General features: G+C 45.0%; 1 protein-coding gene across 15 annotated transcripts in view; it reads left to right on the top strand.

The window, feature by feature from the left end:
- The window catches only part of PPP1R12B (protein phosphatase 1 regulatory subunit 12B), a 111,864-nt gene that overhangs the window by 12,517 nt on the left and 72,638 nt on the right, over positions 1-26,709 (top strand). For all 15 annotated transcript variants that reach the window (XM_068660149.1, XM_068660154.1, XM_068660158.1 and 12 more), the window contains exons 2-8: positions 14,348-14,478; positions 16,262-16,380; positions 18,991-19,150; positions 21,522-21,666; positions 23,255-23,329; positions 25,774-25,853; positions 26,416-26,561. In XM_068660149.1, the coding sequence (XP_068516250.1) occupies positions 14,348-14,478; positions 16,262-16,380; positions 18,991-19,150; positions 21,522-21,666; positions 23,255-23,329; positions 25,774-25,853; positions 26,416-26,561 (856 nt within the window). The remainder of the gene's footprint in view (positions 1-14,347; positions 14,479-16,261; positions 16,381-18,990; positions 19,151-21,521; positions 21,667-23,254; positions 23,330-25,773; positions 25,854-26,415; positions 26,562-26,709) is intronic.

Below are 26,709 nucleotides of genomic sequence, written 5' to 3' on the forward strand. Positions count from 1 at the left end.
GTTTTGCTTTAGGGTGCTGTATGGCTCCCACCTAAACGCAGGAACTTCCCAGCTTCGCTTTGTCACAAGAACATTTCTCGGGATGGCTCTGAATCTGAATTCAGAGCTCTCTGCCTTCTCCAATCTGGTTTCATCTCACACCACTAAAACGGGATTTCTGCCCCCCCAGTTTGTTGAAAAAATAGCACAGAGCTGGGCCTTAATGAGCTGCAGCAGCGCGGGTGGGAGCGTGTGCCCAGGCTCACGGCTTTCCTGCTCCTGTGCTGTCCTGCTGCTTGCAGCCCTGTGCTGAGCGGGTGCAGAGCGAGTGTCCTGCTCTCTGCACACCTCGTCCAGCTTGTCCTCTTCTCAGCTTCTGAATTCTGCAGCCAGTCTTTCTCCCAAAGCCCTGTTTGTGTCTCCAGTGCCCTGCAAGTATCACAAGCCATGTTTGTGGTGCCACGTAAATCTATAAGGAATGCTTTTGAAGAATGGGGAAAGTCATTTATTTTGTTTCTGGTTTTTCCTTTAATATATATTATTTCTATTTCAGGTCCCATTCATGCCTATTGCATCCTTTTCAGGTGGGGAGGACTTAGAGCCTTTCACAACACCAGAAGCACGCTGTGCCATCTATTTATATAGAGACCTGATGATATTTTCTGTTTTGTTCCATTCCAAATAACTTCTAGAATTTGCTTTGATTTCTGAGCTCAGAGCTGATGTTTTCCTACAGCTATTTGTTATAATCTGAAGAGCTTGCTCCTGAATGGCAGTAATAAGCTCGGAGCCTTTCATTTTGCTGTGTGACACTAGGTGTATTTTTTGCCTGTGATTCACCCTACAGTTATCCGCATTGAATTTCATCTGCCATTTTCTCAGCAGTTGCTCGGTATTGTAAGATTCTTCTGCTGGTTCATCCTTTTTTCTTTATTCTCTCAAATAGTTTCATCATCAAACTTTGTCCCCTCGGTCATCGTCTCATCTCCTGGATCCTTTGTTCAGTGCGTTGAGCAGCACAGACCTCAGGAAAGATCACTGGGAAGAAAATCTACTGCATATTCTTCGGGGCTCTCCCCACTGTGAAAATATTTCCAATTATACAGGGATCTCTTATGTATGCAGCGTTGTGTCTTTAAGAGCCTTGGTGAGGGGCCTGGTGAGAAGGCTTTTGGAAATCCCTGTGGGTTATAGCCCACATCTCTGTTGCCTTCATGCTCGCTTACCCTTTGAAGAGCTCCAGTGGGTTCGTGTCATGCAGCTTCCTGCTGTGAATGCGCTGCGGACTTTTCCATAGTACCAGTTCCCTGTGCGTTTGTTATTCTGCATTATACCATCTCCGTGGAATCACAGAATGGTTTCACTTGGAAGGGACCTAAAGCCCATCTAATCCCACCCAGCCTGGCCTTGGGCTCTGCTGGGGATGGGGCATCCACAGCTTTTCCGGGTGGCCTGCGCCGGTCCCTCACAGCCCTTGGAGGAAAGAATTTCTTCCTTAAATCCAATATAGATCTATCCTTTTTTTAGTTTTAAATAATTTCCCTATGTTCTGTCACTCCACTTCCTGAAAGAGTCCTTCCCCAGCTCTCCTGCAGCCCCCGTTAGGCACTAACCCCGTTAGATATTTGTGATATCTTTGGGTCTCCTGCGTGATGCTCACTGCTTCTTTCCTCTTCAGCTGGCAGGGGGTGAGCCACTCGGAAGTGAGACTGCTTTATGGCTTTGTCAACAAACCCTGCCCTCGCCTCCATTTCTCCCATTGCCCAGGAGTGGCAGTTGGGGACTGCGTGCTGCCAGCTCAGTGCACGCAGATGACACAGGGCAATAAAGGTGGAAATTGCCATCTTCTAGCTGGACTTCTGCCTGCTTTTGGTTTATTGAGGAATGAGTAACTGCCGCAGTTCACCTGGTGGCCCAGTTATTCTGCCTGCTGCTTCTGCAAATAGTCCTAGAGGTGGGGAGCTGGCCCCGACCGCTCCTCCCATGGCTGTGTGGGTTTGTTGCTCGGTCCTTCCCTGGCTGTGGCCTTTTTTGGCATCTGTGTGACACCTAAAGCCCTGGTGGAGCACTCAGGAGTTGGTACGGAGCTGGCAGTATCTAAATCACGCAGGGCATGCGTGTGGCACTCAGCAAGTAACACACCCCCTTACTGTGTCTTACAGAAAACCTAAAGGCTAAAGGCTTGTTTCAGGTCTCTTTCTTTGATCACAGAGACCACGGCACTCGATTAGACACAGAACGTTGTTAATGTCTCTGGGGAAAGCTGACACCGTAGCTCTGTCCATTTTTCAAACCAGCAAGGTATCTGGTGTCGTGCTTTGACAAGAGTTCAGTGTGTGGCAACATCCTCGGCACAGGATCAGGTACTCTGGGCAAGGCTCTCGCAGAGAATGGTCATTGCAGCAGCGCCTGCCCCTCTCTAGGGGCTTTATTCTATAGGTCCCTTTCTTTATTTGCCCCCACCTCTCTTTATAGGCTCCCCAGGGCACAGCACCAAGCCTGCTGGAATCCAAGATGCACGTGGACAGTGCTCTGAGACGTGGTTGAATTTTTAGGTAGTCCTCAGTGGAGCCAGGAGTTGGACCCGGTGATGCCTGGGGGTCCCTTCCAGCCAGGGAGTTCTGCTGGGAGTTTCAGCCTGACCTCTGCTTGGACTTCCACAGGCAGCGTGATGTGAATCAGCTCAGAAGCCAGCCCATCAGTGAATGACTTCTTGGCTGGTGGCCATGCTGAGATTTGCTTTAATTTGTTTTATACAGGATTAAAAAGAAAAAAAGAAAGAAGCCCTTTCTTATTTGGGAAGCCCTAATGGCATTAATTGATTTTATTTTTTTTTTTCCCTGTGAATAAAGGCAAGTTCAAAGAAACTTCCTGAAAGTGCAGTTGACATTTGAAAACTAATCTTCATCAGATTCTCCAACCTTTGTTGAGCCCCGGTGGGTACTGGTCCACCAGTATCCAGACATTAACTTTGTCCAGACGTTGCAGGGTTGGGAATGAATCGGTGGATTAACTGAGCGTGTATCTTCCTTTTTATAAACCAACTTTTTTTTTTTTTTTTTTTCTGGCCACAAAGGTGAGATTCAGTTGTCGAGACAAAAACTGCTGTGACTGCCAGATAATGACGTGCACAAAGACGAAGAGCATAGTGTTCTGCCTCTGAATAACGCATCAATCAACACGAGGAAGCTCCTCTAGCTTGTCATTTGCAGTCCTGTTTCGATGTCCCTGCGTACAGCCGCTGTTCTCATATTAGCCCACGCTTAGCACAAAGTGGGCACTTGGCAGCGTTTGCGGGAGCTCAGGGAACTTCCCCTGTGAGAGCTTTGGGGTGTGTGTGGTGGGTTTCTGTGAAAGCAGAACTAGCTCTGGGGTGACTTTTTGACTTTTCTGTAGGGGGGAAAAAAAAGGATTTTGGTCATATACAGCAGATGGCTTGACATAAGCATGATATCCAAGTAAACGGTTATGCAGCAGCTTGAGGCTTCAGTCTTGACCTGCCCCCACTTTGAGCTCTGCAGTCGGGTAGCCAACCTCACCTTTAGGCTGCTAAAAAACATTCACAGCTGCTTTTTGTGCCTGTGGGCAGGAGAAGGCTCGGAGAGGCCCTTCCAAACTGGGCCTGGCTCGCTGGCCATTGCACCCAGCCTTTGCCGGGCCACTCTCGCTGCCATAGCACGGCCCAGCCCCTCTCCGTCCCCACAGGTGTGGTGTGAGTCCGAGAGGGCTGAGGGCTGATCTGTCCCCTGTACTGACAGAGCTGGGCTTCCTTTGGCATCGGCCCCTCCGCGCTGCTCCGCGACCCCTGGCTGGGCACGTGTCAGCCCCGCGCTGCTGGAGGCCACGCCAGGCCGGCTGAAGCTGATCTCAGGTGGCCTCTTGGAAATTCAGAGCATGCGTTTATGTAATGTAGAGAAGGTTTCTGCCATCAGCTATTTCGCTGGCTTTGTGGAAACGCCGGCAGGAGCGGTGTCACCACCAACGGGGCACCTGAGGAGCCGAGGGACAAGGGGCTGGTCAGCAGGACGTCCCCCTGAGCGAACCTACAGCAGCTCTGTTTCTACTTCCCACCCAGGAGTGAAATGTTTGCGAGCTTTTTAATTACGAAATGTAGTTCTTTCAATCAGGAACTTAAAACTTCCTTAATTTCAGGGCAGGATTTTCTATAGAACGTCTTGAGCCGGTGCCAGGGCGCGCTGGCGGAGCGGGAGAGAAATGACATGCTTAGTGGTCAGAGTGACTGAGCTGGTGAGACTTGAAATGCTAATGCCATTGGAAAACTGGCAGTCCCTGCTTTTTAGTGCCAGGAAGGCTTTATTTTTAGTGTTGGCACTTCATCAAGTACTGGACTCGCTGCTGATTGAAATAATGGGTATTAAAATCACATTGGAATTAAGGGGATGAAGATGATGAAAAGGGAGTGAGTAAAATGATAATCTAGACTGGATTTTAAAGTCAGTCCCGCGTGGCCTGTCACTGATTGAGGTATGTCCTCAGGTCTGAACATGGAAGTGGCAAACCAGTCCCTCAGTTACAGAGGAAAAGCCTGATGGTGGAAGTGGAGAGGCACAGCGCTGGGTCCTGTTGGGACGAGAGATGAGTTCAGCGTAGGCTCTGGGTGCACGGGGGCACAAATACTGAGGCTGGAGGAGCTGGCAGAAGGGCTTGATCCCAGCAGCTCCTTGCATAGTGAAATCCGTGTGTCTGTGGTCGTTGCTGACCTCGCTACTGCTGCCAGGATGCGATTTGATTGGAAATGGTGAACGAGGGGAAGAAGACGGGCAGTCCTGGGTGCCTGCGCCCATCCTCCTAGTAGCACGTAACAGCAGAGCAATTCCACTTTCTTCCCAGTTTGGTACCATCTGTGCTTGACTGGATCAAGCGGGGAGCGTGTGCGTGTCCAGCCGACCTCTTTCTTTTTTACAGCAACGGCTCCAGCTTCCCAAAGAAGGCAGAGCTGGAAGCTTTGGCATGCCGAGGGCTACCTCGGTGCGAGCAGATAAAGCTCCAGCCAATGGCGAAGTGAAGCGTGGTGCTTCAGCATTCACTGGCAGCATCGTTGCTGCATAGCGAAAACAGAAGTCCCCTGATAATTCGAAGGAATTTTATAGATGTTCAGCTAAGCCATCGATAGCCTAGCACAGCAGATATTTACATCTACCTCCTCTTAAATAAGTCTGTGTCCCCAGCGCGTGTGTGAAGGCACGGAGAGCTGCAAAACGTGGTTTCTGTGCAACGCAGTTCTCCACCTGATAGTTCGTGCTGCTTTTTCGTCTTGAAAATGCTACGTTCATGACATAATTATGCCTCTGCACGTATCCCTCTTTTCCCTTGTGCTCTCCTGGAGCTGTGTTGTGCTAATCACTCTAAGAGATTTGTTGTTAGCTTCTTTTGATGCCTGGCATGGATACTGCTGAGTACTTCTAGTAATTGTTGGGTTTTATTATTTTTTTCCAATGGAAAAACCTGACATAATCCATGTCTCTTCTTGCTTGCACGAGAAGTATAACTATGCTGCTGTTAAAAAAAAAAATAAGCAACATAGGTAATTACTCAGACTAGAAAACGGATAGTACTTTTTTTTTACCTCATTTTCCTCCTTTTTCCCCTGCTCTTTGTAGTACTGAAGCTACCTCTTTCTGCTGGTTCTAATACAATTGCTTTGGAATTAGACTTGCAAGAGAAAATTAAAATATAAAGATTTAAAAATGAAGTTCCTGGTACAGAAGTGCCAGTGCAGGATATTCTAGCTATAAGGACCCTGTGAAGCCAGAGCTGAGAAGAGAGCAGGGGAGGTACAGGAGGTACAGTGGTTTTGCAGGACCAACAGTAAGAGCTGCTTTGTTTTTCTCAGAATCACTGCAAATGCAGCCCCTGCTGCTGGAGACTCGGGATCACTTGGAAGTGGAATTTTTGGTAGGGCCGGCTCTGACAAATGCCCGCTTAAGTGTAGAGCTGTGATCATGAGACACAATGGCAAGGTCATACCTCTCAGTGCTGACAATTGCTAGTGGTGACAGTTGCAAGGCTATTTTGGGAGTGCTTTTCTCTTTGTTTTCTGTGAACTCCTCTTTCTGTGTTCCCAGATTTAACCCTGATGCTGTTCAGCTGTCATCGGGCTTGCCTTCGTTTGTGGAGTGCTGGCTGCTTTGCGCTGTGTGTTGACATCACATAGTTACTCTAAATTTGCACTCAGTGGAAGATTGACTCCCTTCATCTCCAGACTAACCATACTGCATATATTTTAGACTTATGACGGGAGAATATAACATGAGTAAGTCTTGCCATTTCATCCCTGTGACTGTGGCCTATGTGTTGTGGCAGCAGAACTTCACTGGCCTGCTAATTCTTCAGTCCAGTTTATTAACAGGTAATGTCCGGTGGTGTAAAGGTTTTCCTCTGATTTGCAGGAACTCCTTAACCATTTATAAAACTCCTCAAAGTCCTTTAGTTGTATTAATCTTACAGCCATAAGGTTGTGGTGAAGAAAACCTTGTTAAATCTGAGGTTAAGGAGTGAGATGGCAAATGTTGGCTCTTGGAGTTTTCTCTTGTGGCTGCTGGTAAGTCCTTAAGGGGAGGGGGAATTTGTCTCCTCCTGTGGTGAGGGGTTTATGCTGTGAAAAAAGGACATCCCACCTAGCTGAGACAGTCAGCACCCTCTGGGTGTATCTGTTTTGTTAAGTCTAATTTACACTTTGAAAATATAGATAAATCAATCGTGTGCAAGGCAAGGTGTGGGAACATATGGCTGGGGCAGGTGGGACCCCAGCAATCTGGGTTTAAACCTACTTAAGCTGTTGTGGGGTGGTCTCAGATTGAATTCGAGACTGCATTTGCATGCACTCAGAGAACATTCTGCTTCTGGCTTAGCACTTCTTACTGCCTGCATTCACTGCACTAACACTCCAGCTCCTCATTTAGCTCAAAATAAAACCCAAACATTTTAATCCGTTTGAATCTGATGTGGTTCTGTCTGATCTTGTCAAAAACAGTCCCACTGGTAATGTTAGGAAGGAGTTTGTATGAACAAAAACCACTTGTCGCCCCATATCTAATGCAGAATCTTTTGTAGCTCATGGGTGGTGCAGCCTCTGCCATCCAAATGAGTCTGGGTCGGGTTTCCAGCATGAGAACATCGTTCAGGAGCAGAAAGCTAGAGGTTTGGGCAAGCGAAGCGTCTGAGCAACGGAGGTGAGTCAGTTCTGGGTCAGAATGGCTGCAGACACAATACAAATCTGCGTATCATCGTCCTTCCCCACCGCTGTAAAATGCCCCTGGATTCACAAAGAATAAATGTGTGTGTGCACATATGTAAGTGCACACACACAGATACCCTACACATCTGTACCTACAGCCGAAAACCAGTCAGAGTTCTCTGTGGAGCCTGCCTTGAGCAGGAGGTTGGTGGACTAGAAGTTTCCTGAGGTCCCTTCTGGCTGCAGTGGTTCAATGATATGCAAGTTGCTGTTGTTTACCTGACTGATGCAATCGTGTGTGGAGAGCAGGGTGCTTTTTAATCAATTGCAGATAGTCCCTGCTCTGAGGATCTCATCATCTAAAATATTATTTGTTTTGCTATATGCAAGAATGGAGCGACTCTCTTCGGCAATTGAAGTTGCCGAGAAGGTCCTGAAGATCAGTGTGAGAATGTTAGACCACGGACACGGGGTTGTGTGCAAGAATCTTGGGGGTGTTCGGTAACACTTTGACTAAAGAGTTTCAGGGATTGGTGTCAGTAACAGAGCAGAGGGAGCCAACCAACGTCAGGGGACTGACAGATGTATAGCTTTGGGGGTGGTAGCAACTCTGGCTTTCCTCAGTTGGAGGATGGTTAAAGGATGAATAAGGTGAGTTCATAGAGCAATCTGATTCAGCAGCAGCATTTTGTATAGGTAAAGAGGTGCCATGTTCCTGTGAGGCTGACGAGGAGAATATCAGGGTGTTGAGGAGAGGTGGCACGTGGCCTCTGCTGGCCTGACATCTGTAAGGCTCGGTGAAAAGGCTGCGTGTGTCTGACGTGCCAGTTTGCATGTTGTATTTCCATGTGACAAGTGGAGTTACCAAATGCCATTTCTATGCAGGAACCATGAGGGGTGTTACACGAGAATCTGGCACGCAGGATTACTGGATTTTCGCTCTTCCAAACAGCAGAAGTCACCAAGATAGGATTCTGTCACAAGACCAATGTGTTCATAGCAGAAGCATGTAATACAGAAGCCAAGGCACTAGCCCTGTCTTCTTTTGCCTTTCTACATCTTACCTCTGCCTCAAGAAAATGCAGAGGTCCTCTCTTAAATCCTAACCAACCAAGAAGGGAGCACCAGGGAATTAAACAAGCCAAAATTAAAACCACAAGTAGTTATTACAGGTTTCCCGGCTGACTTTGATTCCAAGCTCTTGTATGCATGCTGCTGCTATTTTATTACGTGATCGTATGACACTGGGCGATGCGACGTACTGTTTGTAAACTAAATATTTATTCAGTGGGGCTGCGTTTAGAGGTGCAACACGCTCGCAGCCAAGTTCACCCTTGTTAGATGCACTCGTGTACGCGGTGCCACCAAACCCTGCAGGTAAGTGGCAGCCAAAGTGCCCGTGCTGCTGAGGAGCTGCTGGCACTGAAGTGCTGGCAGGAACTGTTCTGCCTGAAAACCATCGCGCTGAGCTCTCCTGATGTATTTATGTTAAACTGCCATGGTGCTGGCGGAGTTGTGGAGAAAGCAGTTGGCTTAATGTGGGTGCCTGTGACGGTGCTGCTGACATGCAATTACTGCCACTGCTTCCGTGTTCTTCAGGGTTTGTAGCCAACCCTGTTTTTCCATGCAAAGCAAACGTGTATTCCTTTTTTTTTTTTCCCTTTCTACTGAGCCGATCCCAAGCAATTTCTTAGAAATTTGTCAGGTGGTTTGGTTGCTCCTCTCCCTGCCATCCTGTGTGCATTTATTATATAGTGGGAACGTAGCGCAAGTCGTAGGCTGGGGGTTGACTAAATCATAGAACCACCGAATATCCCCAGCTGGAAGGGACCCTCCTCACACGTCTTCCCCTCAGGCCCTTCACCATCTCGTAACCTCCCTTTGAATGTTCCCTAATAGTTTTACGTCCTTTTTTGTATCGTGGTGCCCCAACCTTCACCCAGCACTCGAGGTGAGGCCACACCAGCACAGGGTGGGGTGTACCAGAGCTGCTGCATCCCCTACAAGCGAGCAGCGCCGCACGTTTCCACCCAGCGACTCATTGGAGCTCGACTGCTGGTGCCGTGAACACTTCAGCCTGATCCAATCTGGCTCCTGCTGCTCCCTGGTGTTGCTCTCTCTCTCTCTCTTTCCCTCCTGTGGGGGATGCCCAGGAGATATGCAAACCGAAAGCCTCGGCAGGCAGTTGGAGCTGTTGCGCTGCTGATACTCATCAGAAGTTAGACGGAGCTTGTGTGTTCTGTGCGCTCCGAGGAAGGAGCGAAGGCTAACAATGCCATTATAATAATGAGGTTTCATTCAAGATAAAGATCAGATTGTGTCTGGTTGCTGAACAAGCCTTGCCAGGCAGCCAGAGCTTTGCAGAGCTGCTCTGTAACGTTTCCTGGTGGCCCCTTTTCGTTGCTGTAATGTAAACTCCGTGCTTTAAAGAAGAATGTGTTGGCAGCGGCTACTGGCGAAAAAATCCAGCGAGTGTCCCTGGCTGCTAAGGGCTACACCTGTTATCGAAGAGGGGGAAGCTAATATGCCGTATCTGCAAATTTTAGAAACTGAGCACTTCCTCCCTATGGAAAAACTGCTAAATGCTGGGCCCCTGCCAGGAGCAGAAGGAACACCATGAGCTGGGGATGGAGGCTTGCCCGCCGATGCCCGGGATTTAAACCGTACGAGCCAACTTTCTTTGAGCGGTTTGTCGGTAATTCTGGGCACCGAGTGCAGTTTGCATCAAAGGCTGCTGAAGCTGTAACACAGCAGGGCCGTTCCAGAGGTACGTGGGTCTCACCCGCTGCCAAGAAAAATACCAGAACGGCAAGAGATCAGCTTGCTGAAGATCTCGGCCTATCTCATCTCCGTGAAGGTTGTACTCTGTCTGTTACAGGTAGAGGCCAGAAGGTAAAGAAGAAATTAAAAAGTTAAAGAGAGAAAAAAAATCTGTGCTCTGCATTTGCGCTTAGCCTCTTGTAGTGTACTAGGAGCAGTTCTACACATGAAACAAAGCCACTAAACTTGGAAGAAATAAGCCCAATTATCTGCTTCTCTTTCTGCAAAGCAAATTCCAACAGCAAAATAGGGCAAGAGTGCTTCATCAAATTATTAACGTGGGGAAGGCAGCATTACTTTTGACTTTTTTCTCCCTTTCAGGGCTGGGGGGCAGGTGCCTGCTTTGTGATACTGCAGTCCGATGCAGTTACTCTGACAGTGCTCCCAAGGAACGCTGTACCAAATAAAAGAGGAGAACTTTGCATAGCGATAGATCCTCTCGGGTTACTGAAGTTACCCACTCCTAAATTTAAGGTTGCAGGATTAATAGTACTTAAGGGAGGACACATCTGCCACTTCACTTCCTCTTTGTCCTCTTCTCCTTCCTCCAGTAACCTCAGAAAACCTATTTTGCTTAACCAGAAGGTGAACTTTACCCTCTGAAACTCAGTGAAACTTTTTCTTTTCTTATAGGGTGTTTTACGGAGCTTAATTTTAGCAGGTAAGCTCAATAAAACATACAACAGATACTTACGGAGGAGGATAGGATAGGATAGGGTGTCAGCAGTCAAGGCTCTCCAAATTTTAGGTGGCCAAATGTGTGCCCTGAGAACTTCTAAGCAGGGAGAGCTCCTGTTTATAGCTCGGTAAAGTGATCTTGTGTGTGGAGCAATTAACACCACAAATATATGTGCAAATGTGAATTCCGTGTAAACATGTAAATGTTACTCAGCTGAAGCTTAAAAACCCGTGTAGAAATACATTGCCACCCCTGCAAGCTGCCCTGCAGCCTGTCCGAGCTTTGATAGGGTTTTTGAAGTTCTTGAAGTTTAGGGGATCTTTAGAAATTCCTCATTTTACTCATTATCCCACTTGTTAACCTCATAATTATTGCTTTAAGCCTCATTAAAACTGTTCTAAGAAATGCTGCAAATAATGCTGTGCCTGATAGTTTCTTTCAGGAGATGGTGATGGGATTTGGAGAACTGATGGGGGGCTGCTCAGTGCCCCCGCGGAATGCCAGCTTCTGACATTTCTTTTCTAGAAATGCAGCGGAGAAAAGGAATCTCGGCCAGTACAGTTTTTTGTAATATCACACAATTCGTACATACTGATGCTTGTGGCAGGACAGAATCGTACCTGCTAACGTTGGCTCAGCCCCGGGCCGTTTATACAACCCTTCACGTTACTCAGCTCCACTCAGGCCTGTCCGTATGTGGCGCTAACTAATGCTAAAATAAATATTTGCCGAGCGGTATCACGCCGCTTGATCACACAGCGCCAACAGCAGCGTTTCACGATAGGTGCAGAAGGGTGGAGTGAGGTTATTTTGCTCAGATATTCCGGAATTCATTTTTGCTCCATTAAGGGCTCGATCCACCTTTGCCACGAAGAGAATTTCTAGCACCAGTGCAAACAGCAAGCACGAAATCTGTGGTGGTTCCCTTGGGAAAGCGAGGCCCTGCCTGCTGTCGTCAGCACCCATGTGGCTTTTTTTGACCCAATGTCACTTTGTCATCGTTTTATCTCTTCAGGGGCCGGGCGAATCAAATTACTGCAGATTTCTTTGTAGGAACAGGTGGGGTTTTATCCCATTATCCCTTCTGTTCCCAGCACGCATTCCTTAGGAAACATGCAGGATGGAGACCAGCAGAATAATGAGGCTAATAACAAGCATTAAAAAAAAAAAAAGTGTGTGTGGGGGGGGCTCTTTTATGGATCTAAACTTTTTTTTTTTTTGAGTCTAGCATATCCAGTGGCTCGAGGAAGTTCTGGTCTCTTCTCCTGGCCTGCTCCCAGCGTGTGCAGAGGTAGTGGGTGGCAGCTGTTGGGGTGGTTTAAACGATAAACAGTGTAAATACAGCACTCCAGCTATCAAATGCACATAAAGCTCACGGTATGAAGAGGTTCTCGAAGCTGAACTTAGCTCGGCACTTAAGCTGCAGGTAGTGCTGCTGTGCTGCCTTTCTTCTGCAGTGAGTATGCACAGGCACGCAGCGCCCGCCTCGCTGCTTTATCAGAGCCTCGCTGATAAAATTCTTCTGCGAGGCCGTGATTCTGCAGCTGGCCAGACATGACGGTCCTCAAAAGGAGCCTCTGTGTGGGCAAACGCGTCTTGGCTATTGTCAGAGCAACGCGCTGGTACGTGATGGTAGTTTTATTTAAAAATGGGTACGGAACGGTTGTGTTCCCACGTTAAAATGTAATGGACTCGTCAGTAGGGTTAAGTATGATTTGTTTGAGATGTGTTGGGGAAACTTGTGCTATATTACCTTCAGTGTGGGTGGCAGCGAAGTGCATCTTAACTCTAAATTTTTGCAGGCTCGGACACAGATTCTTTTAAAAACTGCTTCTTGAACTGAGAAGGGAATGTTACGAGTTTACAAGTAAGAAAAATTCCTCACCCAGAGGATGCCGAAGCACTGGAGCTGGGGCCCAGACCAACTGTGGGGTCTCCATCCTTGCAGCCACCCGAAAATGGCTGGGACAGGCCCTGAGCAGCCTGGTTTGACGTTGGGTTCAGCCCTGCTTTGTGCAGGTGATCTGAATAAGAGGGCCGAGGAGCAAACCTTGCTCCCCAGGCCAGTGGTCAAAGCTGCTTTGCATCTGCACTGCCGAGACCTGACGGCTGTGCTGGGCCCTGGGACTGCCCCGAGCTCAGAGCCCTTTGGTCCCCAGGGCGTTGTGGTTTGTTGTAAGGGCTGTGTGGTAAAACACGAGGTCAAACAGGGCCGGGAAACCCACTGGCACCTGAGCACAGATGCAGATGTGCCTAGTGTCATTTGCCAAGTGCCCAGACTGCAACCGCCTTTCCTGCAGCTGCCTTTGGGGAAAGAAGTTGAAAAGCCAGCCTTTTGGGTGGCTGCTTGTGAACCAGAGAAACGGAGGGATGCTGGTGTTTGTAGCATAGAGGCCTCGTTTGAGCTTTTCCGTAAAATACAGATAACAAGGATTGTCTCTTTGGGGGTTTGCTTCAACACAATTCCTCTCCTGTCATAGCAAGTAATGAAGAGTACTGAGCGGTGCTCATTTTAGAAGAACAGTGCTGGATCTGCCCACACCAGGCGGTGTAAAGGACCGAGTGCTGAGGGTTTTGGAGGCCGCTCGGCCAGGATCGCCCTTCTTGCAGTGAAGAGCGAGGTCTCTGCAGCTGAACACGGTCACGGACGGTCCTTTTGCCTCCCAGTCGTGCCTGGTGCTTCTCAGCTGAGGCACACGCACGGGGACATACGTATTAAATTGCCAGCTCATCCTTAAATAGCAGCCTCCAGTGAGCTGCGAACGCGCCACAGAACGTGCTGCAGCCAGGAATTTCAGGAAGGAGGAATTCCACCTAACAGAACTGCTGAGACTTGAAAATCTTGCTAGGTTTTCTCCTGGCAACTTCAAAGCTCGCAGGTCTCTGTAAGTGCAGGCTCTGGAGGTAATGGAGCAGCTAATAAAGGGTTGGCGGTCTCGTCCACAGCTCGCTGGGTCTGTAGGGCTAGCAGAGAAAGTTGTGCTTTGCTGTAGTCAGGAAAATAAACGGCTGCTGCTGAATAAGGAAGTTAGGCCAAGTGTGCCATGTCGCGTCCCATCCGATTTGTATGCGGTCACTTCTATCAAAATTCTGCTTTTGCTGTAATTCTGTCTGTACAGGGCACCACCCAATCTACAGGGGGGCTGCTTTGCTTGGTCATCTTCAGGTTATGTTTGCCCTGCTCATCCCTACTGCTAGTGATATTTCAGTGATTTTCCTGATTTTTTTTTGCTGATATTTGAGGGGAACAGCATCACCTCCGAAAGCATACAGCTTGCCTTGCTTAAAGGAATCCAATGCCACACCTAAAGCCAATACAGATTTATCATTTTACAGTGTCTTTGCCCCGCTCCAGGGAGCCAAGCATGGAAGAGAGGAGGGAAACAAAAGCTTAGGCAAATTCAGAGGTGGTCCACCTGGGGACTCTTTGAATTTCAATTATTTTTTGAAATTTCTGAAATTATTTTAGTTTAGTTCCCAGCTTCATGTTACTTCAAGTTTCAAAGTACGCTAGTGCACAGTGTGGGAAATTCAGCCCAGGCATTGCCCCCTGACAATAAACTGCAAAGGGAAGTTGTTCACTTGATTTAACACCAATTTAACACCATCACTTTTCTTCCTTCTCTCCAATTCTTCCTTCCCCTTGCTCCCCTCCCTCCTTTCTCCCTCAGGCCTGTATAGATGAGAACCTGGACATGGTGAAGTTCCTGGTAGAAAATGGAGCCAATGTCAACCAACAAGACAACGAGGGCTGGACCCCTCTTCACGCAGTGGCATCGTGTGGCTATCTGAACATAGCAGAGTGAGTGAGTTTCAGGCTGTTCTGGGTATTCATAACACTTTCCACGTCTTCCTCCCTGGAGCAGCTACACAGACAACCGATGCTCTGAAACTCGTACATCTTGGAAGCAACAGTGCAAGTGGAGAAGTTGCATGCCTTCTTTTAGCAGATCCTTAGTTTGTTCTGATGAAGGTGGAGCCTGGTTGTCTTTTGCTGATCCTGTTAAAATGATTTATGATTCATTAGGTACTTCAGCAAAAGGGAAACGTGATGGCTGAGAGGCAGGCACACCAATTCGTGGAGAGCTGTAAAAAAACAACTCTGCTGCTGCTTTTTATGTAAATAAGCCTGTGAGCAGTATTCTGGTTGTGTGGGGACCTTAGAGAGAGAAGTGCAATGTCCTGGGCTCCAGAGTCACTGATAGGCCAACAACATCATTTCTTTTTCTTCATATTGAGTTTTTATGTTTCTGTTACTTAGCGTACTGTCTTACAAAAGACAGAGAAGCAAATAAAAGTGACTTAATTAACCCACTTGAAATTAGAGCATTTTTCTATTTTTGAGTACAACACAAGATACTGGGGTCAGTATGGACATAAATGGGTGACCGGGTTAGATCAGATAATCTAGTGAGCACAAACACTAATAAAATACACAGAAAAAAAGAGACAGTAAATATTTTTCCTGAGAGTTTTCTCCAGTAGGTGTTTAAAGCAAGGCAGGAACCTGCTGAAAGGGACTCCCAATAAAGATTTGACTTTTGGCACACTTACTGATTCCAGGGCTTGAAATAACGTTCTGTAACTGATCTGAACACTCATTATGCTCACAAAGCACTAAATAGTCTGTTTGTCCCAGAGAAGGTACTGATACCAGACTCCAAGTTGCCCTGAGAGTTTGAGAATTGCCCAGATGTAAGACCTGGAGTGCTGGAATAATTGGAACCAAAGAACCAGCAAACATAAGGAGTAATTTCCTGATTCAGATCACTCTTTCTGTGATAAAAGGCTGCATCACAGGCTAGAAGAATAAGGGAAAAATAGTAGTTCACAAGATGATCCTCCACAATGTATTCTAACCAAAAAAAAAATAAATCTGTGACTCAGTTACTTCTGTGTATTGTCTTGCTACTGATTCGGTATCAGTTTGTTGGTTTGTTTCGTGCCCCTCTTCCAATACTAATTGCTTTATTCAAACACATTATGATTCTTTCCCAGTCATACCATACTTATATATTTAGTCCACCACAGCTACCAGAAAGTTACTGCGGTAGGAATACTGATAAGTATTTATCAAAGACGGTGGTTGGTTTTAAAATTTATTTTCAAAAATACCTTCACCTTTTCTTACCTCACCCTCCTAGATTGGTGTTTAAAACACTTTTTTCTTCCGAGAATTTTGTTGGTTACAAGATGTATAAGCTGAAGAAGGCATTAATTGTTCCTGAATGAACTTTTGGTATATTTTTAAATAAATAAGACAAATTAAAAAATAGATGATAGCTCAGATTATCTTTTGTTCTCATCTTTTTTTTAAAAAACATAATCTTATCAGATGAGTGCAAGAACTGAGGTCATTTAAATAACCACAGAGAAAGAAAAACTATTTGCATGAGCCACTGACCAGGGCCCTTGCATTTAACAATGAACTTTTCTGGAGTTGAAATTTGGTAAGAATATGGAATGCTCATTTGAACTTGAATGAGAAGGCCAAATACCTTGTTCTGACACTTGCTTTACTGTATAAGTTGTTCTGAAGCCTGCACATGAGTTCTAATACATTGGTATGGGTCTCGTTTATGTAGGTATTTAATTAGTCATGGAGCTAATGTGGCTGCTGTGAACAGTGAAGGTGAAGTCCCATCTGACATTGCAGAGGAAGCAGCCATGAAGGACCTGCTTCTGGAACAAGTAAAAAAACAAGGTAAAGCAGTGGTGGGGTTGAATATGTGAGTTAGAACCCCAAAGAAAGAGGTTTTGTAAAAAAAATCCTGAAGGCTTTCTGCATGGCTGTAGATGGAGAGACCCGAAATCTGGACTGAGTGGCAGCAGCGAAACTTTGCTTCATTAGCAGAATGTTAGAATGGAAGCAGAAGGTTTGTGTTGTGCAGCCTCTGTCCCTGTTAGCAGAATTGTTAGCAGCAAGACATCACAATACCGAAAGTTGATTTGTTTGATACGAATGGAATCTGCATCACTGGAGGTATTCAAAGCTTGGATGCGTACAGCTCTGGGCAACTCGATCTGGCTTTGAAGGTCTGCCTCCTCTGAGCAGGGATTTAGGCTGGAGACCCACCAGGATTCCTTTATATCTAGATGATTGCATGACTCCAGGGGTTGGGGTTGGGGTTGTTTGCATGCTAGATGGAATCCAGTCTTCTCTAATCAATGCGTTCTGCTTGGCACCTAGTGGATTTTTGTGGAGTTGGAGTGGGTTTTGTTTTCTTTAAGTTATCTTCAGGTATAATTAGGAAGACACCACTCCTTTGCTACCTCTGTTGATCATGTTGCCGTTCCACTGTGGAATCGGTAATTGTCCATATGTGAGCTGGTTGTTACTTGTGCGACTGCTCCTGTTGGAAAATTCACACAGAATCATGCTTTTTTCTGGTAAAGAGAAACTTTCACTTTCTAGTCTTGTGGTATTTATGACAAAGTTATCCTGATTATGTTCCCTTTTCCCATCCACTTTGACTTAAATAGCTCTTCTCTCATGCTTACTCTGTGCAGGTGCTTGAAAAGAATTGTCTTGTCAGCCTTTGTGTTACAGGGCTGGTCAAACCGTGCCCATCTCCTCTCTGCAGCCAGGCTTCCTTGGGTGACCAGGAAGACAGAGATCCTTTCTGTACATCATTGTAACCTGCCTCTCTGTAAAGTGGGTGTTGAGAACTGTTAATAACGTAGTTGAAACCTTACAGGGCATTAAGGCAGTAATTCTGCCTCTGCTGCAGATATTTTGCCTGACACTTCTTAGGATTCTGTTTGGCTTTTTCATTGCTTCACCACATTAGCGGCATCCTGCTAAGATGCCCTGAAACAACCATCTGTCTCCACTGAGAAGTTTCCCATTGACACAGTTTAAAAGGATCATAATTGCTGGAATAAATGCGTTATAAGCTTCAGACAAGCGTCCATCCAGCTTTCTTCAGCAGTAGCTGAAAGCAGATGCCTAGGGCAAAGTACAAGAACAGGACAAGCTTGTATGGTTCCCCTCCCAAGCATTTTCCCAGCCTCCAGTCACCGTGCCTCAAGGAATTCCTGAGCCAGATGGGCTTTCTGTACATTTGCAAATCCCCCGTGGATCTCTATTTTGTGGACTTGTGCAGCCTTTCCTGGGAACTCCAAGCATGTATAGCATTATATTTAATAACTACAGATGTGCTGCTACCCGTCTACAAATTTATAATTCTTGTTTGAGTCGTTGCAACATCCTGCAGTACTTCCCAATTCAGAATCTGAGTTAATAAATAGTATTATTATTATATTTTTTTTTAAGTCTAGTGCCATACAGCTTCCTTGCTAATCATGTTGTTGTTATATTGAAAGAATTAATCCATAGGGACAGTTGCTTTTCAACACCATTCTTGATTGTTTTTGAAATTTGGCATCTACTTCATATTATTTTCCCAAGTCCAAGAGCCCTAGCCTGGTTAATCTTGTATGGGGCTGTACCGTGCTTGCGACTGATCCATCATCCTTATATTATTGTATTAACATGAAAAAATCCACTCACTAAAACAAGCCCAAGATAGTTTTGCCTCTTGTAGGCAAAAGAGTAGCAGTGGTTTCCTCAGGTGGAAAACTTGTCCCTCTTGTTATCAGCAAGGCTGTGTCTTTATTCCAGGTGTACGTATCAGTGAACTGACTTGTCTGACTTAATCTAAAGCAGATCTCTTAAGATATTGGAGTAGGCTTATTTTTTTCCTCCTTCCATCCCCAGAATGATTTAGAACTGTTTTACCAGAATCTGGTGGTTTGCAGCTCAGAGGAATTGATTATATGTTTCTTTCAGAGTGCACAGCATGAGTGGCTTTAGTGCAGTCCAGAGATATCTGTACATGCAGCTTGCTGACTTACTGAGCTCTGAATGAGCATGCAGTTGGGCTTGTGCTGGTCTTGCAGAAGATGTCTTAGGATCATTTCTTCACACTTACACTGCAGATTGCGATTGCACCATTGTTTAATCCAGTTTGCTGTACTGTTTGTGATGAATTGGTTATTTCAGTCTAGAATACTGCATATTTAGAATACAACCCTTCCACCGTGCCTGGTCCACGGCTGAGCTGGTAGTTGATCAGGCTGGTTTGCAACCAGTGTCTCAGCTTTTAGATTTTGTTGCTTATTTTGTCAGACAGCTTTGAAGTTTCTGACAGTGATGCAGGAGTTCTCCCAACTCCTAGAAAAGCTTTTGCTGATTTTTGTGGAAGATGGAAAAGAGGTTGCTAACACTGTATAGCAAATAAAACATACAGTAAGTTCAATAAGTGCACGAGAGCTTTCACTTGATAATCTCTTCTGTACTTTGCTCTCTTAGGTGTAGACCTAGACCTGGCAAGAAAAGAAGAGGAGCAGCAGATGCTACAGGATGCCCGACAGTGGCTGAACAGTGGGAGAATCGAAGACATAAAGCAGCCCCGGACAGGTGCCACAGCTCTTCACGTGGCTGCGGCTAAGGGCTATTCTGAAGTGATGAGGTAGGAACTCCATCCATGGCTGGTACGTTGAGTTGAGTCTGGTTTCCGTAAGGAACACGTCCAGCTTTATGGTTGAGAGAAATGTGTTTCGTACCTAGATCTTTATGCTTTCTCAAAAGGCTTTGTAGAATTATGTGCCCAGCTGTGGTGGTTCACCTGGAAATGTGTAGGGTTGGAAGGTTCTCTTCTCTACCTCTAGGCCTTTAGGGAGATTAAAGCTTTTCTGAGACTGAGACATAAATTAGAAGGTCAACTTTCACTATGAGAGTAATAGTTGTAGGGCTAGGAAATTAACCCTGTCAGGGGATGAAAGTGTAACTTCAGCCTACAAGGTGACGATACATGCTGCATGGCCATCACAAACACCCCAGCAGTTTGTGTCCGGCTTGTCAGTCTAGTAGGAAAATGCGGTGTCCTCCCCTACCTTCCTGTCCCCTGCCACTTAATGCTACTGCTCTTTTAGCCACCAGCAGTGACAGAGAGATCCCACCACTTAACAGTTCTGTTTCCGCTGCTACAGCACTAACGAGCTTATTATGAACATAAACGTGCCCAGTGTGGCACTTCCTGGCAATGAAGCATCAATATTTTTACAGGTGAGATCAAATCAGGGATTCCAACAAGAAAGGTTTTTTCTCCATTATTAATGTTTGGGTGGAGCTACCCATAAAGATCTATCTGCAAGGTTACTCCATTTCCCAGGTTAAAATCCTTTCTGGAAACATTCATCCAGCCAGATTCCTTACTTCATAGCTTTAAGTGCCATGACTTGATGTGTAAGAGCTGCTTCTTAGCAAGCTCTAGTAACTTTGTTATTCTTCGTGTTTCCTCTTTGTATTCATTCATTAGAGCTTATAATTGAGTTATGAGCTGTCTGTGCCTCTGCTGTGCCCAAGAACAGTAATTCATCACAGATCATGTGGAATAGAAATCTAATATCTCCCGAACAATATGGGATGTCGATCCTGGGGGTTTTCAAGGGAGGGCTGTGTAGCCAGTAGTCATCAACAGAAGCTGCATTTGCTGTTTGCAAGGTGTCTAGTTCTGATCAGCTACTCCTTTGCATTAAATGTTGTAATGATAAACAGATCTCACAGAGAGCTGACGTTATTTCACATATTTTATGGCCACTCTGTGAGTTCAAATATAAAGCTTCAGTGACTTAAACCAAAGGCGTTGAAAGCTAGAAGCTCACTTACTCTCAAACGAGACAGAATTTGTCTGTGACCTTCAGTCTCTTAACAACTGCGTTCCTCCCTTTTGCCAGCTGGAGAATCAACATAAAGTCAGAACCTGATTTCAAATTTCTTTCTCTGTGAAAGAGAATCTTCTTCACAGAGAAAGGTGCAGGAGTTTCAAGACTGTTCGTGTCATTCTGGGGTCATGCTAGACTTCCCCTGAGCTGGAGGAAGGTGGCAGTGAATGGTGGAAACCCACTATGGAAACTTGCAGTAGCAGTTTTACTGAACTTGCAGAATTCCCCTGGGATGTTCTTTAATATTTAAGCAGCTGGATAATGGTTTTGATACATGAGTGGCTCGGTACTTTCACCTGATCACTTGTGTACTACTGTGCATATGCCTCTGAAGTTTCAGACTACAGTTGTCTCTCTTTTGTTTTGTTTTTAAATATTCAAGCCCCAGATGCTCTGCAACCCTAGCACTTTGCTCTGATGGAGGAGGGAGGCAGGTGGAAGGTGCACAGCAGTGACAGGGATGCAAGGCTGCTCCCTGGCAGGTTTTAAGCTTTGGCTGTGCAAGGTCTAGGCTGCAAAAATGCTGGAGTTGTGGATAATTTAACTGGTGAATTTTGCAGCTGGCGACCAGTCAGTAATGTCTCTGCTTCTTAGCTGGCAGCCCTGCCAGTGTTGGCTTCTTACAGACCATTCCTACAGCGTGTCCTTGTTCACCAGTAGAAGCAGCACTGAACTTGAGTTACCAAACGTCCTGTCCATGCCAGGTGCTGTGCCAGTCCCTTGTCACAGGGCTTACACTCCAGAGAGATGTTGCTGGTTTGTTTGGTGCCTGTGTGACTCTGGTGTCTCTTGTCTGTTGCAGCAGTTCGGACTGGGTCACCAATGCCAGATTAGAAATTAAAATATTCTCCAATTTAGGACGTGCTGCAAGGCAATCTTATCAATTAGACTCATTGCAGCAGGTGTTTGCAGGGCCAAAGTCACTTCTCTCATTGTACTGCACACTTCTGTTACGTGTGTGAGCACATTGACCGGGATGTTGCTGAGATGAATAACAACAAAAAGCTGCTGGCATATTTTAAACCATGTTGCCTACTCTGTGACTTATGGCGTGACCTCTCTGTGGGCAGAAATCCTTCCTGGGTGGGCAGGACTCAATATTGCTTCTTTTCTCAGGCTCTTGATCCAGGCTGGCTTTAATTTGAACGTCCAAGACAACGACGGCTGGACTCCGCTCCACGCTGCTGCGCACTGGGGAGTGAAGGAAGCTTGCTCCATCCTGGCAGAGGCGTTGTGCGACATGGACATCAGGAACAAGCTGGTTAGTGAGCGCAGGTGTTGGCACAGTGTGCAGTGTGTTTTATACCAAGATGCATATCACCTTTTAGCCATAATTGCTTATCAACTTGATCCAACAATGTGACAAAGTTGTACGGTGAGCAATTGTCCTGCACGTGTACTAAAGCATCAGAAGATAAAAACTCTTGACTGAAGGAAGGAAGAAATGATTCCAAGTTCTACCAGGAAAGATTAGTGATGAAACTTTAGGACCAAGAACGTGTGAGAGGATAGGAGCTAATCTGTGTTTTCCTATTTTAGTGTAATCCTGACAAATTAAACAACAACAAAAGTCTTGGAATGCACAATAATACACTAAAATTAAGGTACAAAGCATTGAAAACTCACAAACCCTTGAGAAACTTCCAGTTTAAAATCCTTCCTGTTCTACAGTCTTGGTCATAAAAAGAGAAATCGAAAAATTCATTTGTGAGAAATGAGTAAAGAAAAATAGGATATTTGTGAGAAGGAAAAAAAAACAAAACAAAATACTTCTAATTGCTAGAAGTTTCCTTGAAGAGCCCGTGGGTTTTCAAGAGCTGCAGTGTGCTTTTCCAGGGTTGTTCTTTGTTTTCCCTTCCCTGCTGTGATGTCCAGGCAGTGTCTGTGAGCCGCTTCCTGCTGGAGCGGATTCAGTTGTGCCATGACTGCTTCTGTAGTAGGAAATGAGGTTGTGTTTACTTGGAACAGCATCAGGGAATGAAAGCAGATGAGAACTTGGTAGGAGAATTGTAGCTCTATGTGGTTTGAGCACATCTATCTGTGCTGCAAGCTGATGCAAAAGAAATAGCTCCAGGAGAAGGACCCATTTTACCACGGTGAGCTCTCTGGCATTCAAAATACCGAGAATCTTTTTTTGTTCTAAATGCCATCAGAAGCTTCTCCAAAGTGTTCAGAAGGCATGTGGGTTTACTATTTTAATAGACTTGAGAAGAAACAGATGCAATTATATTTGCTGCGTTCAAATGCCTGCTCTTTCCTGTCAAGAACTATTACCTCAATAGTCAGATGGCCGAGACGATCTGTATTTATTTGGTCACTGGCCGTCAGGTTTCATTATGTGTTGTTAATTATATTGGTGGTTATAGCTTTAGTTATGGTATAAATGTAGCTGATTTCTCATTTTATGCCCCAAAGTATTTTTTCTGATTTACTTTATTTGTGAATGCCCCTGGATGTGGGAAGAGCTCCCAAATCCTTTGGCCTGCTGATGATCGTCAGCCTTTCAGGAGGTTCATACACATAATGATATAGTAGAAAAAGTTTATTACAATCCTTCCAAGTCCAAGAGTGTGCTTTTTACAAGCCTGGAAACTTTAATGTATTCCTCTTGGCTTAGATTTAATCAACAGCAATGAGGGAACTGCTCCTCCTCTGATCGTGGATCACGTCTTGAAACCACCATCACTGCCACTTGGCGTTCCCTGCTGTAGAGTGCAGCAGGGTGCATTGCTCAGCATCTGGGGGGTGTAGTGTGCGTTCAGTTTTGTTCTTCACTTGTAAATAGTGCTTTCTGGAAGACTCGTGGCATGCTGTGTTGGCTAACTTCTTGTGTTCTTGTACTGTTCCAGGGCCAGACGCCGTTCGACGTGGCTGACGAGGGACTCGTAGAGCATTTAGAAATGCTGCAGAAGAAGCAAACTGTGGTGAGATTTTGGCTGATTGTTTTCCACCTCTCCAATTACATTTCTGTGCACAGGTGTTCCCTAAAGAATATGGTGTCAACACAGGCATGCAGCTGAGGTCCAGCGATTTTTGTTAGTCATTCAGAATTTTTAATTGCACCAATATTTTCAGTAGCTAGAAATCTAGAAAACTGGGTGATTGTATCAAGAAGGTCAGAAGCATGCTGACATGCAGACTTCTGTAAACTGATAAGGAATTGCAGTTCATCTTTGGAATTGCTCTTCTGTAGTTACTTTTAGCTCTCTAACACCAAATTGCTCTTTACTTAATGAGTGACTCCCCAAGTCAACTTTGGGTCTGTATTTAAGGAAGTATGCTGTCACTGGTAAGAAAGATATTTGTTATCACATCTGCCTATCTTACAATAGGGAGACTTTTGATTGAGTGAGAAGAAATTATAACCTTCAGGGAGTTCCAGACTAGAAAAAAATCAGTGATTTGAAAACCATATTAAAGTGCTGTTTCATAATGCAGTGAAGATACTGGAAAGAGTTACAAGTAGAAAGTTGCTATTTAAAAAAAAAAAGGCAAAAATATATCTTGATCTAAGTAAAGCCAGTCATCAAGCCAAAAAGTTTGTTTGGGATTACATTTTTCCCAATTTCATCTGGTCTATACAACTATATTGCCTGGGTGCTTTCAAAAAATAAACCAACCTTCTTTTAAAAATAAATAAATAAAAATCTGAAGGTATCATTTAAAATGTTGGATTCAGAAACAGACATAATGAGAACATTGCTGATAAAACCCAGTAAAGTATTTTGAGGAACTGACAATGTGGGTGGTAGAACTCGAACTCTGATCATAACACAGCTGCTGTCATCTTTAAATAGCACCCTTAACATTCACAGAAACTTTTTAAAAATTAATCAGCTTCTCCCTAAATGAGGTGTTGATAAATACTACCAGCCTTGTACTGCGGGTTTCCTCCTATCTAACTACACCACGATTGTGCAGATAAATGTAGTGTTCAGAAGAAAATAAAAATAAAAACAACCAAAGGAATTTTTTGGATGGGTGCTAGCCCATTTTTAGGCTTGCTTTGGAGGGATTAGCAACCCCCCTTGTTCCCTATATTAGTTGTGCTATTTAAAGGCCTTTTCCTTTTCATTTATTAAATGAGTGTAGCAAGAAATAATAGAACTGGAAAGAAGAGAAGAATCTTTTTTTTTTTTTTCCAGTGGATGTGCTTTTTTTTTGAATCGAAGATCCATTTCATTGTGTGTGTTTATCATGCGCCACTTCGAAATTACTTAAAATAGAAAACTTAATTTGTTAAGGATAAAATAGGCAGTTCCAAAACACTTCTCTAAGTACATTAGTTCACTTTCAAAATGGCTCTTAAATCAGAGTTTTTTAATCTAAAGCTTAAGGACAGAATACAGAGAGGAACAATGTGCTATCCCTGCTAAAAGATTTGCTGCTGTTACAGGAGAGAAAGGGAGTTCTGTTTGCTGGAAGCAAATCGTTTGATTTGTTTGGATTTGTTTTTCCAGTCTCTGAATTCCCTGTGAATGGAGCAGGCTGTTTCCCACACTTACCTTTGATCCACTTCAAAAGTTTGTTCAGTTTATCAGTATGCTGTACCCCAAATTTTGGCATTGGGCTGGACTCTGTGTGGCTTTTCCTACGTTCAGAATTTGCAGAGCTTTTGCTTCTTGTCCCAGTGTCAGCTCCTTCTATCAGACGAGGAAGAAAACCGTGCTAGACATGATAGAAAGGAGACAGGCTTACAAGTGAGCCTGTAATTGCAGTCCCTTTTTTTTACCTCAGCTGTCACTGTGCTTTTTAGACTTTTTGGTTACTGGCTTGTCCGTCAAGTGGTGGCAAAATTCACGCTGCTAACTGGACAAAATAGTTCAGCTGCTGCAGTGATTGCGGATATTCTTGTTCGATGCATTATGCTGGCACTTGAGGGATTTAAGAAGTGACCCACCCTTGTGGAAGATCCAGCTGGGACAGGGCGCACTTGAATACTTTCCTCTGAGAGCAAGTAAATAATAAGTACACTGGCAGCAAATTTTAAACTGGTTTCATGTGCCCACAACCACGTATGGACAGAGCTCTGTGTATCTGTGTGGGCAGAGGCAGGGCAGTACCGTGAAAGTCACAATTTGACTCTGGGTCCCAGCAGATCCTGCCCCAAACTTCTGTTAAGTTCTTTGCTGCTGGAGCCTAAGGTGGTGCTCAGTGTCCTGCTACATGCTTCTGGAGCTCTAGTCCAAGACTTGGAATCTTGCAGATGTGGGTCTGTTGAACTGGCTTCTTAAACAAATTCACAATGTTTTCCATCTAAGAAGGTTGGGATGGTCGTATGCTGGGGTAATTATTGGAATTGTGATGAGGTGGCTTGTTAAGATGTCTCTCTTTGTTCTTTCTGCAATCTTCTTGGACTTCTTGACAGCTACGAAGTGAGAAGGAGACGAGGAATAAGCTAATTGAAGCTGACATGAATGGCAAACCTCAAAGCGGACTCTTCACGAAGTACGTTTCCTTCCCCTTTGAAAAGAAGCTGTACAGCATGTAACAGGAGGCCAGCTACATCTGTACAGTCAGCTGGCCTCAACTGCTTTAAAAAAAGTCAACTGCTGTTCATGCTCATTTCATGGTTCCTTTTAAATTTAAGTTCTTTTAAATATAATTTTACATGTTTCTTAGCATACCCAAACCCATAGAACGAAGAGTTGGCTTGGTGTTTGGTCCCCCAGCTTCTGCTCTTGCTGATTATCATTTTAACCCTAGGGCTGAAAACTACAGCTTTGAAGTTGCAGAGCCATGCAGCCCTGGTGATAGATTGTGTAATGCTAGGAAAAGAGAGGAGGCAGCTTTTCTTTGGACTGAGAAATGCTTGCAAACTTAGGAAATGCGAGACTGGCATTGGAATCCATAGAAAATTGGCAGTGCTGGAAGTGCTGGGATGCAGTCTGTGGACTGATTTTTGTCCTTTTGCATGTTCTGTATGTAGCAAAATTTGTCTAAGTGTTCCTGAGAAATAGAACACAAAAATAACTCGCCTGGTAATCCTTAAAATTTCCATTTCTTGCAGCAAAGAGAAGATTCTCTATGAGGAAGATATGCTGAAGTCCATGGAGATGGAGGAAGAGAATAAGGACTCTAGCAGTTCTAGCTCTGAAGAAGAGGAAGAAGCTGAAGAAGATGAAGTTTCAGAATCAGATGCTGAAAAGGAGTCAGGTAAGATATAGTATAGATTTGGATATAATAATTAGCCGAGCAATAATAGAAGATTGGGTTGAGAACTGCTTTTTTTTTTTTTTTTGCTTAGCTGTTAAGACATCCTGAAAGTCTTACTTGAAGTGTATACATGTAGCATATGGAGCAC

This window comes from Anas acuta, chromosome 24 (assembly GCF_963932015.1).
Source record: "Anas acuta chromosome 24, bAnaAcu1.1, whole genome shotgun sequence".
Classification (NCBI taxonomy): Eukaryota; Metazoa; Chordata; class Aves; order Anseriformes; family Anatidae; genus Anas; species Anas acuta.